Source organism: Channa argus, chromosome 22, assembly GCF_033026475.1.
Source record: "Channa argus isolate prfri chromosome 22, Channa argus male v1.0, whole genome shotgun sequence".
Lineage (NCBI taxonomy): Eukaryota > Metazoa > Chordata > Actinopteri > Anabantiformes > Channidae > Channa > Channa argus.
This window is the reverse complement of record NC_090218.1, coordinates 11336131-11357020: the sequence shown is the minus strand read 5'-3', so window position 1 is coordinate 11357020 and position 20890 is coordinate 11336131. Positions and strand designations below refer to the sequence as shown.

Genomic DNA, 20890 nt, shown 5'->3' with positions numbered 1-20890 from the left:
GGATGTGATCACAAGCAGACACTTTTACACTTGTATCTCCAAGGTATTTACCAAGTAGAACAGGTGTTTTTAGATTTCATCACTGCCTGATGTTGATGTTCCAACAACGTGTGGACATGTTTGGGCCAGCGCAGCTGTTCATTCCTTTTATGTAGCCTTGACACCAGGCTATATATCTCATAATTTCAACAGCAAGACCACTTGGTCTTCAGATTAATACATTGGTGGAGGGCACAGAGGCCACTTGACTGGACACTAATGGTGACAGAGAAATGATATGTAACATTACAAGCTGTGGTTTAGTGGATCTGTTGATAATATACAAAAAAATAAAATTTAAAAATGTGATCTGTTATTTGGCTGTTGTTAGTTCAGATTTTTTAAGGAGAAACTGAGGATGGGATATTTAATTACTCTTAACTTCTTCTGGCACCATGAGAAACAGAATAAGTCATATTTTGCAGTGTAACTTGTGCATTTAAACCTAAACTCTGCCCATTCAATGACTCCGTCAACTGAAAATAAAATGCATATATCTAAATTAACGCATGCATTGTTTCTAATCTCCGAGAAAATAACTTTCAAAACTACACTTCATAAACATTTTACATCCTCTGAGTTTTCTTACAGACACACAAAGATCCTGAAACATGTCCTCTGCATTAAATTACCACGTAGTGTTGATGAGTAGCAAAGATTTCACTGCATATCAAACTATTTTTCTATTTTTGTAACTGAACATGTAACTGTTGTTGAGAATGGAGTCCCATAGATATAGAGGGCAACGGCAGTCATGGCTATATGGCTGTTGTGTAATTTATACAGTGTTGGACATGCTCTCACCGAACCGACCGCCACCATGTCCTGTTTTGACAAACGAGTCTGAGCAGCTGCTTCATTGGTGCACTGCAGTGCTCTACTGTAACTGTACAGACTGTGTCAGTAAATGAATTAAACATTGTGCTCTGTGGTTTCGCTGCTGCCGCACCACAAAGCTTTTCACTTCAAAATCAGTGCCAGATCCCCACTTACAGCATGGTTCTTTTTAGTTTATCAAAATGTAAACTGTAGACTTGGGCCACTTCAGCAGCTACAGCAGACATTTTTTAATGAGGCAAACAGGAACTCAAACAGCCTCTTGTTGCCACATGTCCAATGTGGCTGTGTGGGAAGGCACAAAGGAAGGATATTTGTGCATTTCACAGTAACATTTGCACAGTGGGCAATAATCCAGTTTCCAAGGGTAATAAGTTTTGAACAAACTGTATTTTCTTACAGCAGTATGAGTTTTCTTAATTAACACAACACACAGAAGCTGAAATCTATAAAGCTCAGAGCTCCATGTAGTCTTTAGCTGCACTTTGTCTCAGCGGTAATTAAGCCTATTCCCCTGCATTGTTTCAAACTATCCGCTCAACTTTATACTAATATAGATTTGGACCAGTGGACTGTTATTTCAGGGAAAGTCAAGAGTGGAGGCTACTGTATCGCAAGAGATCAATGGTCACTAATGTAGAGTGACGTGTTAAACAGTCGCCTACAGTCGTCTTGAACCGCCAAATATTTTTAAAGTATCAGCGCATATTAAATAGGCAACACTACACTATTGTCACTTATATACAACAGGATTGGAAGATTCAAAATCATTTGAAAGCTATTATTGATTGTACATAGTAAAAGCAACTTATTAAATATTGCAACTCATTTTCTTTTTTTGGAAAGTTTTTGTTTTGTTTAAACTGGATGTCGGACTGGGACAAAAGTTGGTTTAAATATATACAACTAATACAATTAGTTGGCAACAGGTCAGATTGGGATTGGCTAACGGAGCATCACAGGGAAGCAGGAGAGCGTCGTCATTCTATAAAAAGTTTGTGAGAATAACATCTCTCATTCTAAATTTGCAAAGGGGTTTCATTGTCTACATAATGTTATCAAAGGGTAAAGCTATCGCTGAATAGTTGTGATCTTTGGGCCCTCAAGCAGCACTGCATTCAAATCAGACATGCTTCAGAGGTAAAAGTCACTGCATGAGCCACCTGTTTCTGTATCTAACAATCTACAGGAAGTAAAGAAACAAAAGGAAGACAGAAAGAAAGGAAGTGCAAAGAAACAAGATCCACATTCACTGCCTCCTTCTCTAACCCTAATTTAAAATGGACCGGTGAATCAGAGACCGAAATTTCCTTGGAAGAGAGGTACCATGTGACTTGTTCATGGCGCATAGTTTAAGATCCAGCCTCTGTCTTGGCGTAGAAGTGCATTAGTGCACACGTTACTCTTTCACCTACATCTGTGAAAGCTCATTTTAGAAACAAGACATTTATTACAACAGCGATTGGTCTCCTCAGGTCCTACATGCTTACGAGCACCACGGTAGTAAACTTGTTCCTGTATCAACTTCTCTGAGACACGTTGCAGTCATCTCATTTGAGCTCACAGCTCTGTCATTTGAGAAAACACAAGCAAAAAAAAAAAACGAAAAAAAAAAAAACTACCTCATCGATTTGACAGCACAGGCGCAGCATTAAGAAACATGCTACAAAAAGCCACAACGCGCCGCAAGGACAACAGACAACGGAGATGTCTCCGAGCTAAAAAGCCTCTGTCAACCCCGTCAATTATGTGCACATACATTTAAACAGATTAAATGCGTTAGAAGGGTAATAAATAGCAAAACATAAACTGCGTCCCAGTTGCGTCACTCACTTTTTAGTGTCCCCAGGAACCATTGTCGACAACTATTACATATATAGCAACGTGTCAAGGGGCAACTAAAAACTAGTCAGCATTTAGATTTGATGTATTTAGGTGCTGTAGGAGACATTTCCACTGTGTTCCGGCTTCTTGCGTGGCAGCGCCTGTGTTGTCAAATTGATGAAGACGTAGGTATTTGTTGTTGCACTGCTATGAGCTCTCAGGGCCACAGTAAATTAGAGTTTCAAATTAATCAAAGTAACATTCACCACATCCCTATTTTTTTTGGGGGGGGGGGGATTTGGATTTGCAGTCTCTGCTTTAAGCAAAACAATAAGACAGAATACGTTGCATAATTGTTAAAAACAAAAACAAGGACTAATGTTTGGATTCCCTTCATCCTTTACACCTTTTAGGAAAGAAAACGAGTTCCAGCTGTTGCACCACGGGACTCGTGTCTGTGCTCACTGCTCATGAGGCGTAGGAAGCCCCCCGGAGGGCTCCTCACTGCTGACAGCGGCAGAGCTGCCCTGTTTTCTTTTAATTGATCCTTCTCAGCGATGACTTTGGTGAGAACAGGCTACCTGCTGGCTGCCTGCCCCCGACTTCTACTTGATGAAAACCTTGTCACTATGACAACGTGGTTTACCTGCAAGTGTGCGCGTTGTGATATTTCTGTACTGAAAGGTCCACATTTTTTGGGGCGATGAAGTTCCTCACAAGATCTAATGCAAATTTGTCTGCATCTGTTGCCTCCACCTTCGTGCTTTAGGTGTAGAGCAGCGGTGCTGCTAACAAGCCCTGCACTGAGCAGCACACAGCCGGTTACAGCACACTGTGCTTTGTGCTGGGTTAATTGGGTCTGCGCTGTTCAGAGCATCTTCACTATGTGGAGAAAAATAGAAACAAAAAAATACTCTTCATCTGTCTGCACTTTGACTCACAGCCTGCACTTCTTTTCCCTGTTTTATTGTGGTTTCTTAGGTTCTTAGAGGAATGTGCTGCTGAAAACCTTTTGAGTGTTAAACACTCAGTTTCTCTTGGCTCTAAAATGTGCATTGCTGTCTCACAGTTTGCAGCAGCACACAAGCTGTTTCACACAATTGTCCCTTTGCAACTAAATGTATCACCGTGGGGCTTCTCCTCGTCCTTTCGGCTGTTCCCTTTCAGGGGTCATTACAGCGAATCATCTGCCTCCGTTTAACCCTGTCCTCTGCATCTCGCACCAACTTACTTCATGTCCTCTCTCACTACGGCCATAAATCTCCTCTGATGCTCTGCATCACTTCTTCTAACTCACATCCTACCTGTGGGGCATAACCACTAACAACACTGAACATCACGCCTTGAATTTCCAGCTTCAGACTCATCAACCCATCTGATACTCTTTTTTCCTCTAGAACGTTCTACTGTCAGTCCTACACTGTTGGCTTTACTCTTCTCTCTCTGCCTACGAACACACCGTCCTCCTCTCCTTCTTAGACTAACAGTGGCCCAATTTCCAGAACCCTCCTGTAGGTCAACGACCCCGGTGGAAGTCATGATTCTCATGTTTAATTTGGCATGTGTTTTACGTCGGATGCCCTTCCTGACACAACCTCTGGATTTATCCAGACTTGGAACTGGCACATCAAGACATTGTTCTTGTAGTTGCATTAAGTGCATCTCTGTATGACATGATGAACATACTCTTAATGACCTTTTCCTAATCTGACTTGTTGACAACCAACTTTACTGATCACATCTCCTGTATCTATGTGCCATTTGCTCTCTGTAACATCAGAATGATCAGACCCCATTTTTCTGAACATCCAACTCCTTGTGCAGACATTAGTCATGTATCGTCTTGACGACTGCATTGCTCAGGTAACAGGGATACTAGCCTACAGATTCAAACTAGTGCAAATGATCCAAAATCATCATTTTTAATCAGCCAAAAAGGACAAATGTCACACCACTGTTCGGGTCTCGGCACTGGTTCCAGTAGCTGTCCACATCAGGTTTTAATGGTCGGTCTCAGCAGCACTTTTATGCCTATATCCCAGGCATAAAAGACAGTAACCTATTAAGCCTATTGACAGTAACTTTTTTCTTCAGCAGTCAGTGTGGTTCCTTCAGTTCACTTCAACTTTATTCATATAGTGCCACTTCACAACAAAGTAATCTCAAGTCTTCTTCTTTTCCTTTGGGCTGTTCCCTTTCACATGTCTCCACAGTGAATCATGTGCCTCCATCTAACTCTGTCCTCTGCATCCTCTTCTCTCACACCAACTAACTTCATGTCCTCTCTCACTACATCCATAAATCTCCTCTTTGGTCTTCGTCTAGACCTCCTGCCTAGCAGCTCCAACCTCAGCATCCTTCTACCGATATATTCACAGTTTGTCCTCTGAACATGTCCAAACCACCTCAATCTGGCCTCTCTGACTTTATCTCCAACACATCTAACATGAGCTGTCCCTCTGATGTCCTCATTCCTGATGCTGTCCATCCTCGTCCCTCTCAAAGAGAACCTCAACATCTTAAGCTCTGCTACCTCCAGCTCTGCCTCCTGTCTTTTCTTCAGTGCCACTGTCTCTAAGCCGAACAACATCTCTGGTCTCACCACCGTCTTGAGCATCTTTCCTTTCATTCTTGCTGATACTCTTTTATCACACAACACACCTGACACTTTTCTCCACCCGTTCCAACCTGCTTGCACTCGCCTCTTCACTTCTTTGCCACACAGACCCGTTGACCCTCTGTAATATACTATAAAAATTGTCATGACAGACTGAGGCTCAGGGTGGGCGGCAATCTGCCTTGACCGGTTGAGGTGAGTGGAAAGTGAAGAGAGAAAAGAAAAAGAGCAACAAGAAGCAACAACAAAACATCTGGCAGGTTGATAGGACCAGTACCTGCACGCTGGAAGACGCACAGCTTCAAAGCCACGGACATATCCAGAAAGACACAGAGAGAGTTTGAGATTGCAAATGTGAGGTCAAAGTGGTCTACTGGGATCATATGGTGATGATATGGGTGTGTGTGTATATATACATATATATATATATATATATATATATATATATGACAGAGAGAGAGAGAGAGAGAGAGCTCAGTTTCTTAAGTTGACTAGTTGGAGTGACTGTGTTAACCCGACACCGCTGAAATCCACCTTCATTTGTCGGGTTGGTGGGTGTTAATGTCAAGTCCGTATACAATGTTTCCCACCCACTGTGCTCTGCCAACGAACATCGTCTGCTGGTCCCTACACCACACAGCAAAGGATAGAAGCAAAGCTCCTCAGCTCACTGCTTCCATGACCAAACAGGATGCTCTGCAGCCTCATTCCCAACACAAAAATCTTCTGCAGCTAAACAAAAAATAATAATTTTTCTGTCTGTTCAATCTTACACTTGTGGCCCCATGATATGGAAACATTTCTTCTCATAGCATTGTGCTTTAACATTTTCTCCCTGACTTTGATTGTTTTATGTACAAGCTACAGCAGCAAACTCATTTTTGTAAAGTTTGTCATCTAGAAGTTCACTCTTGAGTGACCTAATTGAGCCTGACATCAACTGAAAATGATTTCCATGGAAATTTAGGCACATCATAAATTCGGACACATTTTTTTTGCTGTCTCTCATTATCTTGTCCCTCTTTGTCAGTCTCATGAAGTGATAAGCTAAACTATCTCTGTTGTTGTAATTATTTGTGAACAGGGCAAGCAAGTAAGTCTTTCATCTGTTTAGATCTTATTATTTGACAGGCGCAATGTCTGATGGGAAATCTGAGCAGGAAGGTAACATTCTGTTTTCAGCTACAATATAATACTATAAATAACTGCACACACTGTCTTCCAGGTCACCAGTGATGGCAGGTGGGCTCTTCGCTGTGGACCGAAAGTGGTTCTGGGAACTTGGAGGATATGACGCAGGTCTGGAGATCTGGGGAGGAGAACAGTACGAGATCTCCTTCAAGGTAACAATAGAAATATATACTGTACACATAACCAATGTAACAATCGCAACCCGAAGAACTTTTTACAACCCAAATTCAAAAAAAAAGTTAGGAAGATGTGTAAAACATAAATAAAAACAGACTGCAATGATTTGCAGATCTCATCATCGCATATTTATTCACAAGAGAACATAACAAACATATCAGATGTTGAAACAGACATTTTACCATTTGATGGAAAATATGAGCTCATTTTGAGTTTGATGGCAGCAACACATCTCATATAAGTTGGAACAAGGGCAACAAAAGTTTGGCAAAGTAACTGCTGCAAATCAGTCAAACGCTCAATCATGGAGCGTTTGACTGAGGTTCACCAATGACTGTATAAAACAATTTCAGAAGAATGTTTCTCAAATAAAATTGCAATGACTGAAGATCCCACCCTCTATAGAAATTAATATCAAAAGTACATAGAGGTTTTAGAGCAACATATGATCCCATTCAGACAACGTCTCTTTCAGGGAAGACCTTGCATATTCCAGCAAGACAATGCTAAACCACATGCTGCATCCATCACAACATCATGGCTTTGCAGGAGAAGAGTCCAGGTGCTAAAGTGGCACATCCTCCAAACTTTTTTGAATTAGTGTTGTTGGAGGAAAAAATGTTTAATGTGTAAAATGTGATGCATGTTGTGATGTTTTTATGATGTTTTAAATTCAAAGATTATGCAAAGTTCACAGGGAATTATCATGAAATTTCAGATTCCTGTCGGGACTGGTATAATATAATGGCTATTTAATGAAAAATCAAATATGATCACCTGTCATATATTATTTTCTTGTATTTACTCACCTTCCAGTCAGGCTGTCACCTCTTCATTCATTGTATTAGAAATACGCAGAATCATAACAACACTTACTCTCAGGAAATCAATGTTTCCCCGAGCGATGATACAATCATCATATCTGAAACCTTTATGTATCATGCTATCACAGGTTTGTATGTTTTAAAAGAACAAAGTTGCTTGTTTTGTCTTTAGCTTCAAATTCCCTCTTTGTCATTGTACTGTTGCATTGTTCCCATCGAACACAAACTTTTAATCAGCTTCTCAGAGCCTGTGTGGTTGACATTTGACCTTCATGTTTTAGTTGGCATGAGAGAAGAGCCTTTTCCAGTGTTCTCCAATGTTATCTTTTTTGGAGTTTTATATTTTCTATTGCAACAAGAAAGTGTGGAATCTTGCTTGGCCCTGTTTCCTTATAGTAGAAAGTGTTTTTTCTTTTATTGGATATTTGTTTAAGGTAATTTTACATTTGTTTCTTCTGTTTTTAAGTGGTTTTAGCTCATTGGTAATCATATGTGCATCATTTACATCTGTTTGTTGTTGCATCTTTTAGCTAAACTCATCAAACAGGAAAAACAGCACTATATGAACAGTCCTTTAAAACTTTTGAGAATATGCTGTTATTCAATCACCGCACAGCCTGATGATGTATGACACACACAGTCCTGTGGTGTTGGTTTCATCAACTAAGATCTGATGTTGAACTCCAAATCACTACCTACACAAAAGGCACCTTTGGCTACACTGCTGCACAATGCGATGCAGTCATATTTCCGCTCTAACTTAAAACTAACCCAAAGAATGACCTTGCATTTTAAGCCTACAACAAAGGGGGAGGATTTCTCACATTTAAAGCTGTTAGTGCAAAGAGTGAAAATAATAGGCCTTGACTAACACAGTCCATGACCCAGGGCTGAGTCTGGTGATTTAGACTCTTATGTCTTAACACTGTTTTGAAGTGTTTCGTCTTATTTAAGTAATTACTGAGATAATATTCCATACCAAGGTTATTATTTTGGCCCAGATTATCATACTATTAGAGTTGGCTATCAGCACATGCCTAGCTGTGCATCTTAAGACTAATTTGCACTCTCAGATATTCAATTTGGTTTTCCTTTTTATTAAGATCCCCATTAGCTGATACTGTGCAGACAACCAGTCTCCTGAGGTGAGAAGATTAACAGGCTCTCGTGCTAATCCTTACAACCAACTGCAGCTCAGACGGCCGGGCTCTGCTTGCATGTGAAACACACTCACTTCACTCACTGGCAAGCTTCATCCGGGTGACATTGGTATCAGTGCACCCCAGATTTCCTGCTCATACAGTGAGATAATGTCAGAACATTCAGCCTCACACGGCGCAGGGACAGTAAGACTTTACATGCAAATGTTCCAAACATTTCTCTAAGACTCTGAATGTACCAGGTGAGAGAGAGAAAAAGGGACAGAACCAATACAAAGGCCCACATTAAGAAATTCTTAAACAATAGGAAGCCTAATGACATAAACCCTCCAAATTGACTCGTGGTATTATAACGTTGCTTCTATGGCTGTGAGGATCTTGTTTCCATGGCAACATCATCAAACTGGCAGTTATGTCCATTGATTATTCTGCCCAGAGAAAAGTAATTTCATGGTTAGGGACAAAACTATTTTATCAAGATATTAAGTGGTCCTTCATTCATTCTTATCAACCCACACATATGGCTTAGTAGGTCCCTGCTCTGCTCTCCAGCAGACCAGACCAGACCTTGGCATAATGAAATCATTGGTGGCTTAACACGGGAAACGCGCTGGTTTCTCTTGTTTCAAAGTCAAAAAAAAAAAAAAAAAAGGTGGATGTAACTAACTAACAGCAGATAGTTACGGGATAAACATAGTTGTCGTGTGGTCTCAGCAGAAACAAATAAGGGGTCTTTTTATGTCGGATTTGTCCGATTGTGTTTTATGGGCTGGAGAGGGTGGAAAAGTTTGCCATCCAGTTTTTTGACACCTGTCTTTGCTTGGACTCAAAGTAGACTGATACATTTGAGCAACGTGATTCTGTCTGCCCTGTGAGACGCATGATTGATAGAAAAGCTTCAACACGCTTTTTAGTTGAATTGTCTGAGAGAGATTCACTGTCATTGAATGTTACGGTACCTGGTGGTTCTGGACTTGTCAATTGTGATTTATTATTTTTTTTTTTATCTTTAGATCTTTATCATTTATTCATGCCGTTGTGGTGAAATTTTGATCTTTTGTTGTTTCTCTCCAAATTGTGTACAGTTGTTTGATCTACGTTGGTTTTTTTATCTGGTGGACTTCATCTGACAGACCTGAGATCCTGTGGTTGTAATGCAGTGACACTGCAGTCAAGGCTGGGTCACGAAGAGCTGCTGGTTATGGCTGAGTGGTTTAGTAGCGCAGCTGGTGCTTGAAATTATTCCCATGATCCAAGAGACGGGACACAAGGAACACAAACTAGACTTGTTGTTGAAAGCTTCTGTGTTTTAAGTCAGACTAACTAAATCCTCTTTATCCTTCCTCCGCTGTTCATTGTCTTTGGCAACATTCATTACTATTTTGTCTGACACAGTTCTATAACAGGTCTTGTTTGATCCTGCATGTTTTCTTATGAATCCATCTCAGTTCAGGCTTTAAGGCACACGACCCACCTATTGAAGTCAACTCCACCCCATTCCACTTAAAATATGTAAAATATGTCACAGCAGAAGAATAGTTCAATCACTGCCTTTAGATCAGACTTATTCAATAAAATCTCATTTCATTATTTGCATCCATGCTGTCAAACTCCTCCCTGTGACCTTCAACAGCACAAATCTTGCTTAGATATTTAAGGAGTCTGCAGAAACCAATTTCAATCACACCTTTCCCTCCTCATACTTGTTGTTATGTTTAAATTCAGTTTTCATTTCCTCGCTTTTCATTTCATTGTGGTCTTGAAAACAAAACCCCATATTCCATCTGGCCTGCTGCTTCTTCTTTGTCACCTTTGCCTATTTTTCTTTCTTTCTCTGGCTTATAATAATCATCATTGCCATGTTCATTTTAGTTGGGTTAAAATGAGGAGCTACTGCTGGAAGTCTCAGTGTGTGTGAGATAGACAGTTGAACAGAAATAAAAACAAACATATTAAACAATCTTAATCCTAATTTGAATTCTTTTAAGGAAGCCTTGTTTTCCAATTCCTTTGCATTTGGGACTTTTTGTTGGAGTCATTATGCTTGTGTTTCTCAAATACCAACAGGGTTTAAATATTTATCTGCCTCTCAGGTGAAGTCAGGTCACCCTCTTATCATAATTTGGTTCTGGTGTCTCCTGTTCTTCCTCCACTGTCCTGCCATCTCATGTTTATTGCATCTCCCTCTGCGTTAACTCTTCTCTTCTTTTGGCCTCCCAAGGGTTTACAAGCCTGTTAAAATCACAGTTCTTAATGCCTCTTTTTCCTGAGTCTTCTTCTTGGCCGTGCCCTTACTTGACCTTTTTATTAAATTTCAGTCTTACAAATCTCCTGAATACATAAAATCCAGCTTACAGAAGTGCATTGTTTGTTTGTGTATCTGTGAAGGTGTGGATGTGTGGGGGTCGGATGGAGGACATCCCTTGCTCCAGGGTAGGACACATCTATAGGAAGTATGTCCCCTACAAGGTCCCTGGTGGAATTAGCTTGGCAAAGGTAATTCTTCACACTCTGCATCTGCATAGCTCATGTCCAAATAGAACACAAAAGATCAGCCACTCATTTTCTGCAAACTCTCGATCAGAGTGTAAAGTTCAGACGATAGACAATGTGAAGTTTTGTCATGTTATGTTAACTGTTGGGTGACCGGCGCTGCTTCTTGTGAGGTACGTACTCGGCCTCCCACAGCGGATACAAACCTGTTACCTGTTTTCCTTTTCTTTGGTTTGGCTAAAACATTATTTAAATTGTTTAACTCAAATTTGATACAAACTGGTCAAAGGTACAGCAAGGCAGCACTCGTCTACTGACATCATAATGTAACATCGACTTCACATTCTCTTATATATTGCAACAGTTCATAAAAAGTGACATTGAAATACAACCCCAATTCAAAAAAGTTGGCACGATGTGTCAAATGATTCCAATGCTTTGCCAATCTCATCAACCCATATTTTTTTCACGATAAACCATAAATAACACCATGTCACGGAAAATATTAGATCAATTTAAATTTGATGGCAGCAACACATGTAAAAAAAAAATTGGAACAGGGGCAACAAAAGGCTGGAAAAGTACTTGCTGCAAATAAAAAACTAATGGAGAAGCATTTGTCTCAACATGTTTTGAATTGGGGTTGTACTGATTGGCAGTCAGTGGCCTACTGAACCATAACTAGTGAGGCAACTATAAAATGACAAATTTACACTGAATTACATAATAACCATCATATTAGCTGTGAACATCTTGAGTTTCTTGCATCCAACATATGGAGAACATTTTGTAATGCCCTTAGCTGCAGGTGCATAGAATTTCTATACAGCATATTATTGTATGTTACCAAATTTGTTCGGTTGTGCACTGGGTAATTCAGAAAATCAGTCAATAACAAACACATTCAGTCAAACCTTCAAAAGTGCAGCATGACAAATGGCAGCATTTTTGTTTCCTACTCTCCTCCACGCATGAGGCCACTTTCCAGTCAGCTCAGCATCCATTAACAAAAGATGAACTGTTTCTCCACTGTCTATGACTTAGTCTTTACAGTTGCTACTGCGAAGTATCCACGATGAGAAAATGCAAAAAAGGTGATGTAAATCGTTATGATTGCTTCTGGTGCAGCCTGAAACCTCATTCGATTGAAAGGCACTAGACTTTTGCTTTTTTATTCTAACCAAGGCTTTAACATTGACCTCAGTGGAATAATCAGCTTGGCCTGGGATAAAAATTACATTTACATAAAGGGACTGAAAATGATTTTTTTTTTTTTTAATTAAAGTGCTATGTACAGTGCATCCAGAAAACTTTTTCCACATTTTGTTATGTTGCAGCCTTATTCCAAAATAGCTCAAATTCATTATGTTCCTCAAAATTCTACAAACAATAACCGATAATGACAACATGAAAGAAGTTTGTGTGAAATCTTTGCAAATGTATTAAAAAGAAAAAAAAACAAAAAAAATCACATGTACATAAGTATTCGTGGGCTTTGCCATGAAATGCAAAATTGAGCTCTGATGGATCCTGTTTCCACTGATCATCCTTTTTGGAGAAGTCCACCTGGGAACTTCAGTTAATTGAACATGAATTGGAAAATATGCACCTGACTATATAAGTTCCTACAGTTAACAGTGCTGTACACCTCCGAGACAGGATTGTATGGAGGCACAGATCTGGAAAAAGGTAAAGCAAAATGTCTGCATCATTAAGGGTCTCAATGAGCACAGCGCCCCCATCGTCCGTAAATGGAAGGAGTTTGGAACCAGCAGGACACTTCCTAGAGCGGGCCAGCCAGCCAAACAGAGCGATCGAGAGGGAAGGGTCTTAGTCAGGGAGGTGACCAAGAACCAGATGGAGAGAGGAGAACCTTCCAGAAGAACAACCATCTCTGCAGCACTCCACCAATCAGGTCTGTATGGTACAGTGACCAGACAGAAACCACTACTCAGTAAAAGGCATGTGACAGCCCACCTGAAGGACTGTCAGACCATGAAAAACAAAATTCTCTGGTCTGATGAAACAAAGATTGAACTCTGGAGTGTGTCATGTCTGGAGGAAACCAGAGCTAAAGGTGCTTCTACAAATGATTAAGCAAAGGCGGTGAATACTTATGTACATGTGGGTTTTTTGTTTTGTTTTGTATTTGTAACAAATTTGCAAAGATTTCAAACAAACGTCTTTCACATTGTGATTATGGGGTATTGTTTGTAGACATTTGAGGAAAATAATGAATTGAATCCATTTTGAAATAAGTGCTGGAAATAATTTCCGCATGCACTGTACTCCAGCTAAAACCACATTCACAGAGCCTAGCAAATATAGAAAGCTTAAATAGCATTTGCACCCAGTTAATTTTGACGGTGAACAGTTTTTACAGCCGAAGCAGAGCAGACATTTGTTGTCATGTTGCATTATTCAGAGGCAGATTCAAGAAGTGGATGCCACCATCAGGTCAATTTCCAGTACAACCAAAAGACCATGTAAACACTTAAGATCACTAAACAGTCCAACATGGCTCCACGAGCCTGTTCTCACTGCCAGGGGGCTTTGAGATTTCGTGTTTATCAGTGGGAGGTTCACAGAAAAGCAGGGTATTACTGTAAGTGAATGGACCTCTGTTTTTAATGTGATTTCAGAACCTAAAACGTGTGGCAGAGGTCTGGATGGACGAATATGCCGAATACGTCTACCAGCGGCGACCCGAGTACCGGCACCTATCAGCAGGTGACATGACAGCACAGAAGGAACTGAGGAACCAGCTCAACTGTAAAAGTTTCAAGTGGTTCATGAATGAGGTGGCCTGGGATCTGCCCAAACATTACCCGCCGGTGGAGCCTCCTGCTGCTGCGTGGGGAGAGGTGAGACCAGCTCAACTGGATCAGGTTATGCACCTGCTTTGATAAGTGTAGATAAAAAAATGGCTCAAAATACATTTGTGATTTCATGATCAAGACATGTGAGCTTGCAACCATAATGTGGATGAACTGATCTCAAAATGCCGAAATAACAGCTGAGACTTACCCTGAAAACTTGTAGACCTCTGGTTCAATCTGAATGTATTCACACATCAAATGAAAAGTTCCAGACATATAATATGGCCTATTGTCTAATGCAGACCTGACTGACAGGTGTGTGGGAGAATACATCTTCTTAATTCTATTATAATATAAAGACATCACAGCTACTGTCAGCATTTATGTTTAAAGTTTATTCTTGTCTATATGAAAGTAGAGAAACCAAACAAAGGCACAGGAGAAGAGCATTTAGAGTTTTTGTTGAGAAACAGGAAGTCGGTTAAATCTATGTGCAACCGAATGGCTAAAAGCAGCTTCAACTTGTTTGGTTCTGATTGAGAGTCTGGTTGCATTTTATATTCATTGAGTAGATCAGAAATATCCTCTGGTACAACATTATTGAGTGTTTTATAAAATACTAGTGTCACTTTAAAAACTTTCTGATGATAGTCGCTTTGGAAAAGAAATAAATAAAACTGTCTGCTGCTGTACTCAGTTATGTTATTGTCATGTTGGATTTAAAGACCTCTGTTTTTATATTTTAACCTTTAATCATTCATGGTAGTGTCAGTAAAATGATGCCTTTTTTTTGCAGAAATGTCACATTTTTTTACCAACTTATATTTTCAGTCTGTCAAAAAGTGTTAAACGGTCAAGTACCACCAAAACCGCTTTTACGTTTAAGACCTTTATCTGTGCAATTTCTGAGCTGTGATGATTCAGTTTATTGGAAATTCTTTGAATAATCTATGTAAGAAAGGGTCTGTTTGTATGTAGGATCCAGACAGTTTTTCTTTTGAAGCGACATAACAAATGAAGTTTTCTGTTATTTTGGAAAAATGCCTGATGGAATTCAACCACTGACAAACCCTCTGAGCTGGAAATGTAAAACTTGTCTTTTAAAGACCCCTAGTAAACCCTAACATTACTTTGTTTTGCTGAGCTTGCAATACCTTCCGCTTGTCAGAGATGTGTTTTTTCTTTTCTTTCTAGGCTCAATATTTGCAATAGCCACAGTCAAAATGATCAAAGAGCCAATATCGACTGACTTCTAAGGATTACTGGCGCAGATATAGCTTCCTAAAAAAAGACTTTTAATTGCATTTAGTTATTTGGTAACGTTTTACTCAAAAGCAACTAACAAAGCAACTACAAATCTTTTCCGGCAGGATCTGACCTGGTTTAGGAACCTGAAAAATGGTCAGACCCACGTTCACGAGAACAGTGCTAGAAATATCAGTAGTTTTGCTAAACTACATCCAGCGTGTCTTTTATTTTGCGTGAGTCCTTTTCATGCTGCTAAATATCAAATAACCTAAAAAATCCTTCGTAGTTCTCTCTTTGATATATCTCTCATCGAAAGTCTATCTTATGATGAGATAATTATAATCAGTCCACTTAAAAGAAAGCAGCGAGGTGAAATTGCAAAAATTTGCAGTGGACCTTGGAAGCTTATAAATTCTTAACAGGAGGATGTTTGGCGTGACTTTTACCAAAATGAAGAGATATTCAAAGGGGCCATAATCACACGATAACTGCTTGCATACTGTCTTTGAATAGAGCAGTAACACCACCATCTTTGTACGTCAGAGAAAAGTTTGGAGGATCTGACTCAAAGTATTCTTTCTAGATTCGCAATGTTGGGAGTGACATGTGTATGGAGATCAAACACTTTGTGTCAGGCAGCCCCATCCGCCTGGAGAGCTGCGTGAAAGGCCGGGGGGAAGCTGGCTGGAGTCATGGACAGGTGTGGGTCATTCATCATACTTATCTACTAAATTGTCTAATGAGGTTTCTATTTCTTGTAGTGGGAGCTTGGAACTACTTTGTGCATGTTATGGCAGTGCTGCAACTTAAAGTAGGGAATAATGGCCAGAACCAAATGATGAGTTCAATTTGCAACCAAAATCTAAATTTTAGAGCAAAGCATGGAACAAGAATTGGTAGAAATATAATGAAGAGTAACGGAGGAAGGGAGCAGTGCCATGTTTGGTTACAGCTGAGATGTGTCCCTGCAGGTGTTGACATTTGGTTGGAGGGAGGATATTCGAGTGGGGGACCCCATGCACACAAGGAAGGTTTGCTTCGACGCCGTTTCCCACAACAGCCCCGTCACCCTGTATGACTGTCACGGCATGAAAGGGAACCAGCTCTGGCGCTATAGAAAGGTACGGGGGGAGAGGAACGTGGGGATGCTGGCGTACAGGACGAATCCTCTATCTCTGTTTTTTCACCTCTGTTTTTTTGATCAGCTAAGTGCCAATAAGTTAATTAGAAAATAATTTAAGCGTTATGTCCACCTGTTAAAGAAAGATGCAAAAGCAGGTGATTATTAGCTTTTTTCTTGTTTCCATGGTGTTTTGAGTTAAAATTATGATTATTTTTATTATTATTATTTTAAGAAACCTTTTAAAATAATGCATCTGTGTCCTCATCCGAAGATTGAATCAAGTCAACAGGACTTTCTTTTTGGTTAAAAACATTTTGCTACTTAGTGAACAAAGTGGCTGGGGAAACCAGTTCTATCCTTCAGAGTAGCCTTTGTTCCACTCTGGCCCCGATAGGCTAGTTAAGGTGGCAGGTGGGAACAGGGTGGAGTCATAAAGATGTAATAACGCTAACCCCCTAAACCCCTGAGGTGGGGGTTGGTAGGTGTGGCCCTCTTGGTGGATGTCTGAAGTAGTCTTAATCTTCCTGGGGATGGATGAAAGGGCAGGATAACCTGAAGTTCCCTCTGTTGAGGGGAGGATTCTCCGTGTAAACATAAATGACTTGACGTACTCCTTGACCACACCATGTGTCTTCTCAGTCCAAAATGAGTACATTGTCATCCTCAGAGTGTCCTTTGTCCTTCAGGTGTAGGCACACTGCGGATTCTGATCCTGAGGTGTTGGTCCTCTTGCGCAGAGGCTGTTTGGTTTCTACAATGTAGAGCTGGACTGCAAACACTACGTTGCTCTTCTTGTGTTTAGGTGTTTGGTCTTTCAGGTGGACGAGTCTTTGTCTCAGTGTGTTGATGGGTGGGAAGTGAACAGTGTATGTGGTGTTTTCTGAAGATCCTTCTGAGCTTCTCTGACCATCCAGCCATGTGAGGAATCATCAGGATTTTCATTCCTTCAGAGGAGATTTTTTTTCTGCCCTGTGGTACAGATACTGGTACTGGGCCATGTGTGTGGGTTTCCTGTAGATTTCTATTTCTAGGTTGCCTCAAGTCCCAACATTCACTGCACAGTACAGGAATGGTAAATGGTAAATTGTCTCCACTTATACAGCACTTTTTTACCTATTGGCACTCAAAGCGCTTTACACTGCTTCTTATTCACCCATTAACACTCACAATCACACACCGATGGCCAACACTCACTGGGAGCAATTAAGTTGGGGTTCAGTGTCTTGCTCAAGGACACTTTGACATGTGATCAGAGGAGCCGGGGTTTGAACCAACAACTGTGAGATTGGTGGAAAACCGCTCTACCTTCCTGCACCACAGTCACCCCTAAAGGCATTGGTGACCTCTTTGGTAAACTTAATGAAGTTGACAACGGCATTTATGTGGTCTACACATCTGTCATCTACATATCTGAACCAGTGGGTTGGTGCTGTCCCTGGGAAGGAGTTGAATGCTTCCTTCTCCACTCCCTCCATGTGTAGGTTGGCAACCTATACTCCCTCTATGTATAACATGCAAACTCCAGACAGAAAGCCAGCGGCTGGTCAGGAATTTGGACCACGGAACTTCCAGCTGTGAGCCAGCAGTGGCAACCACTCCACCACCGTGCTGCCCTTCAGAAATTACTTCTTTTTTATTTTATTGCTATAAAGTGTAGAAAAACCCTCCAGGGTCAAGGCTGAAAAACAGACCTAAACGGTTCACAACATCCACACATACTGAGTAGAGGAAAACATCCAAAGCTTTTTTAATAGAAGGACAAATGTCCCCCACACCTGAGTCCTCTTACAATACAAGGTCATGTGACATTTTTATACATCAGCGTAGACCTTGTTAGCAGAGGTCTTAAAAACATTTTAAGCACTTTTTTTTTTGAGGATTAATATTTTTCAAAACTAAATAGGAACCTGAAGGACAAAATATGATAATAAAGTGCACTTCATAGGACGACTCATCCTTCTGTGCCTCTTTTCCCCAAAGCCTTGTTACTAAGTCTTCAAATGTCTCTGTTAATCTGTGAATCCACACTACGTAAATAAATAGTATATACTGTAATTCTACAACTTAACAAGTCTGAGTTGTACAAATTGTGTTTAGAGGTTTGAATGTAATGTGCATTCAGGATGTCACTGGCCCCAGATGATATGGATGTAAAGAAATAGCCTGTTTAGTCAAATGTTTAACTCTCTTTATTTCTCCGTTTGTCCTCCAGGATAAGAGCCTGTATCACCCGGTCAGTAACAGCTGTATCGACAGCAGCCCGAGCGAGCGGCGAGTCTTTATGAACACGTGTGACCCCTCCTCCCCCAGCCAGCAGTGGCTGTTTGAGAGAATTAATGCCACAGTGCTGGAGCACTTCAACCAGGGCACCAACTGAGGGCAGTGGACAGTGAGATGAGGCGTCTTCCAAAGAAAAAGAACAGTAAACAGTTTTCATCGTTAATCAGGAGAGTTTGGTATACTCTGAACAATATTTAACTCAGTCATATAAAATGATTGTGTAATGGGATCTCTAATTAATAATTATATGCCTGAGTAATTAGGGAAGGTGTTCTGCCCAGTGGCAGCATCCCGGGGTTGCTGTTCTAAAATCATCTTTCAAAATGTAGAGGACTGCTAAAACTCCAAATGTAGGAATGTAATGAAAGATGCTCAATCTTCAATCATCTTGTGTTTGAAATTTTGAGGGTTCTGCTTAGCTGTTCATAGCACCACCCTCTTCTGGAGTGTCCTAAAGTTGTTTCTGATGGACTAGAGAAGATGTAAAGTTTAAGTAATCAGCCTTAATCAACTGTGGCCCTTTGGTTTTTGTCATCTCGAGGAAAACAGTTAAATGGCCGAATGAATGGAGATTTGCTCCCATAACTAGTTTAATCATTGGGTGGAACATCATGCGTTGACCGGCTCCATTGTCCAATCACAGTCTTGCTAACATAGTTCATCTACATTCATCCGTAGCTTAAAGAATTCCGCAACAAATTCATCTTTTGCTAAAACATGAGCGTTCCAAGCTATTTTATAATTTCCTTAAAAAGATGTTTGTCTTCTGATAGGAACCAGTGGACTTGGAGCAGTGATCCCGTGCACTGGCTGAAAGCTCAGGGTGCTGAAGAGCTGACTGGACTACACACACACACACACAACATCCAGAATCCAATTTTACAGCATGATCTTGTGATGAAAAACGAGGTAAAGAAAGACATGTGCCTAAACACCAATGCTGCCGCCTATCGTCAACCAAAATTCACTTTGGTAGAAATACTTATTTCAAAAAAGTGCTTTACCAACAAAATACCCCATTGACTGTGTATTTTTTGTCATTCCCCAGGGAGGGAGAACCGTGGTGAAATCTATCGTAAAAATGCAGTTTGGACGTCAAAACATTGATTTTTCCCACTGTTGGTTTAAGTCTGTCAAACATAGACTTTATCAGATTCAATGGATTTGCTCTAGAAACTCTGTTCACCTCTGTCTCTTTCTATTTTTGCCAGATTTGCCTGAACTATTATTGCTGCACAGTGTGCAGATGCACTGCAAAAATGTCTTGTTTCAAAGACAACAACTTTTACAAACTTGCTTTAAAGTGCAAATATTTTTTTCTACTGCATAATAAAAGTAAAAAAATGGTGGACTGTGTGACGTTTTTCATTATAACACCGATCTAACAGATGGTCCTCGGCCACAAACAGCCGATTGTCAGCACGTCTCAAAATGATGGCAGTAAACAAGAGGTGCTGGAACTGAAGTTAAATGGCTTAAACCTGAGGAACCAAACATGCTATGTGCATCATCACACAACGAGTAATTATTGTTCACTAACCCGTGTTTGCAGTGCATATCAAATAAAACAGAACAGCCCACAGCGTAAAATACATTAAATGACTTAAAGAACAAGCAGTTGATTGACATTTGCAATTAATAGTTAAATGGCAAGAAGGACAAGGACAAGAACGCATAAACGTTTTAAAAATGTGCTCATCCTTTTTGACTGGAAATAGACAGAGGCAACGTATCAAACGTTGAAAGTGAATAATTTGATTTATGACAATTTGAGTTTTCAGCTCCTCTGTTAGTCACATGAAAAGGTTGGTTTACAGTAACAGGATGAATCTGATTACAAAACTACAGAACAGACGAATGAGCTATTCCAGGTTGCAGACTGACTAAAGTTTTGGTTTTGTCTGTATGGGGACCAAAGTTATGGCATTTGTAATAAAACTTTTAAAAGCAGAAACTGGATGTAAACTAGGACAATCTATTGACAAGACCGAAAGCTAATACATTAGCATGAAAATGAAACACACATGCATATATCCTGTGGCTGATACACCTACACAGTATCAACATACTGCATCGGACCAGTCAGGCCCCTGTTCAGTCCCCAGAAGCCTGAGCGCAGACGTCTTATTGAAAATCTGATAAAGCCAGAGGTCACACAAACTCATCATCTCTGCTGAGCCCAGAGATGAATCCTGTGGGCTGTGCTAACATTTCCCCACAAAGGCCAGAAGCTGCAAAGGCCCAAAATTAGTTTCCCA

At 40.4% G+C, this 20890-nt stretch overlaps 1 protein-coding gene across 3 annotated transcripts in view; it reads left to right on the top strand.

The window, feature by feature from the left end:
• Positions 1-20514, top strand: part of LOC137108124 (polypeptide N-acetylgalactosaminyltransferase 10-like) — a 65761-nt gene extending 45247 nt beyond the window's left edge. The window contains exons 7-14 of one of the 3 annotated variants that reach the window (XR_010912154.1): positions 6543-6660; positions 11058-11165; positions 13805-14026; positions 15813-15929; positions 16201-16350; positions 18565-18774; positions 19406-19541; positions 19681-20504. Coding sequence is in view for 1 of the 3 variants with exons in the window: in XM_067492437.1 (XP_067348538.1) it covers positions 6543-6660; positions 11058-11165; positions 13805-14026; positions 15813-15929; positions 16201-16350; positions 18565-18729 (880 nt within the window). In the remaining 2 variants the exon portion in view is untranslated. Of the gene's footprint in view, positions 1-6542; positions 6661-11057; positions 11166-13804; positions 14027-15812; positions 15930-16200; positions 16351-18564 lie in introns of all 3 variants that reach the window. The other 2 variants (XR_010912153.1, XM_067492437.1) reach the window with 2 other exon arrangements.
• The last annotated feature ends 376 nt before the right edge of the window (positions 20515-20890 follow it).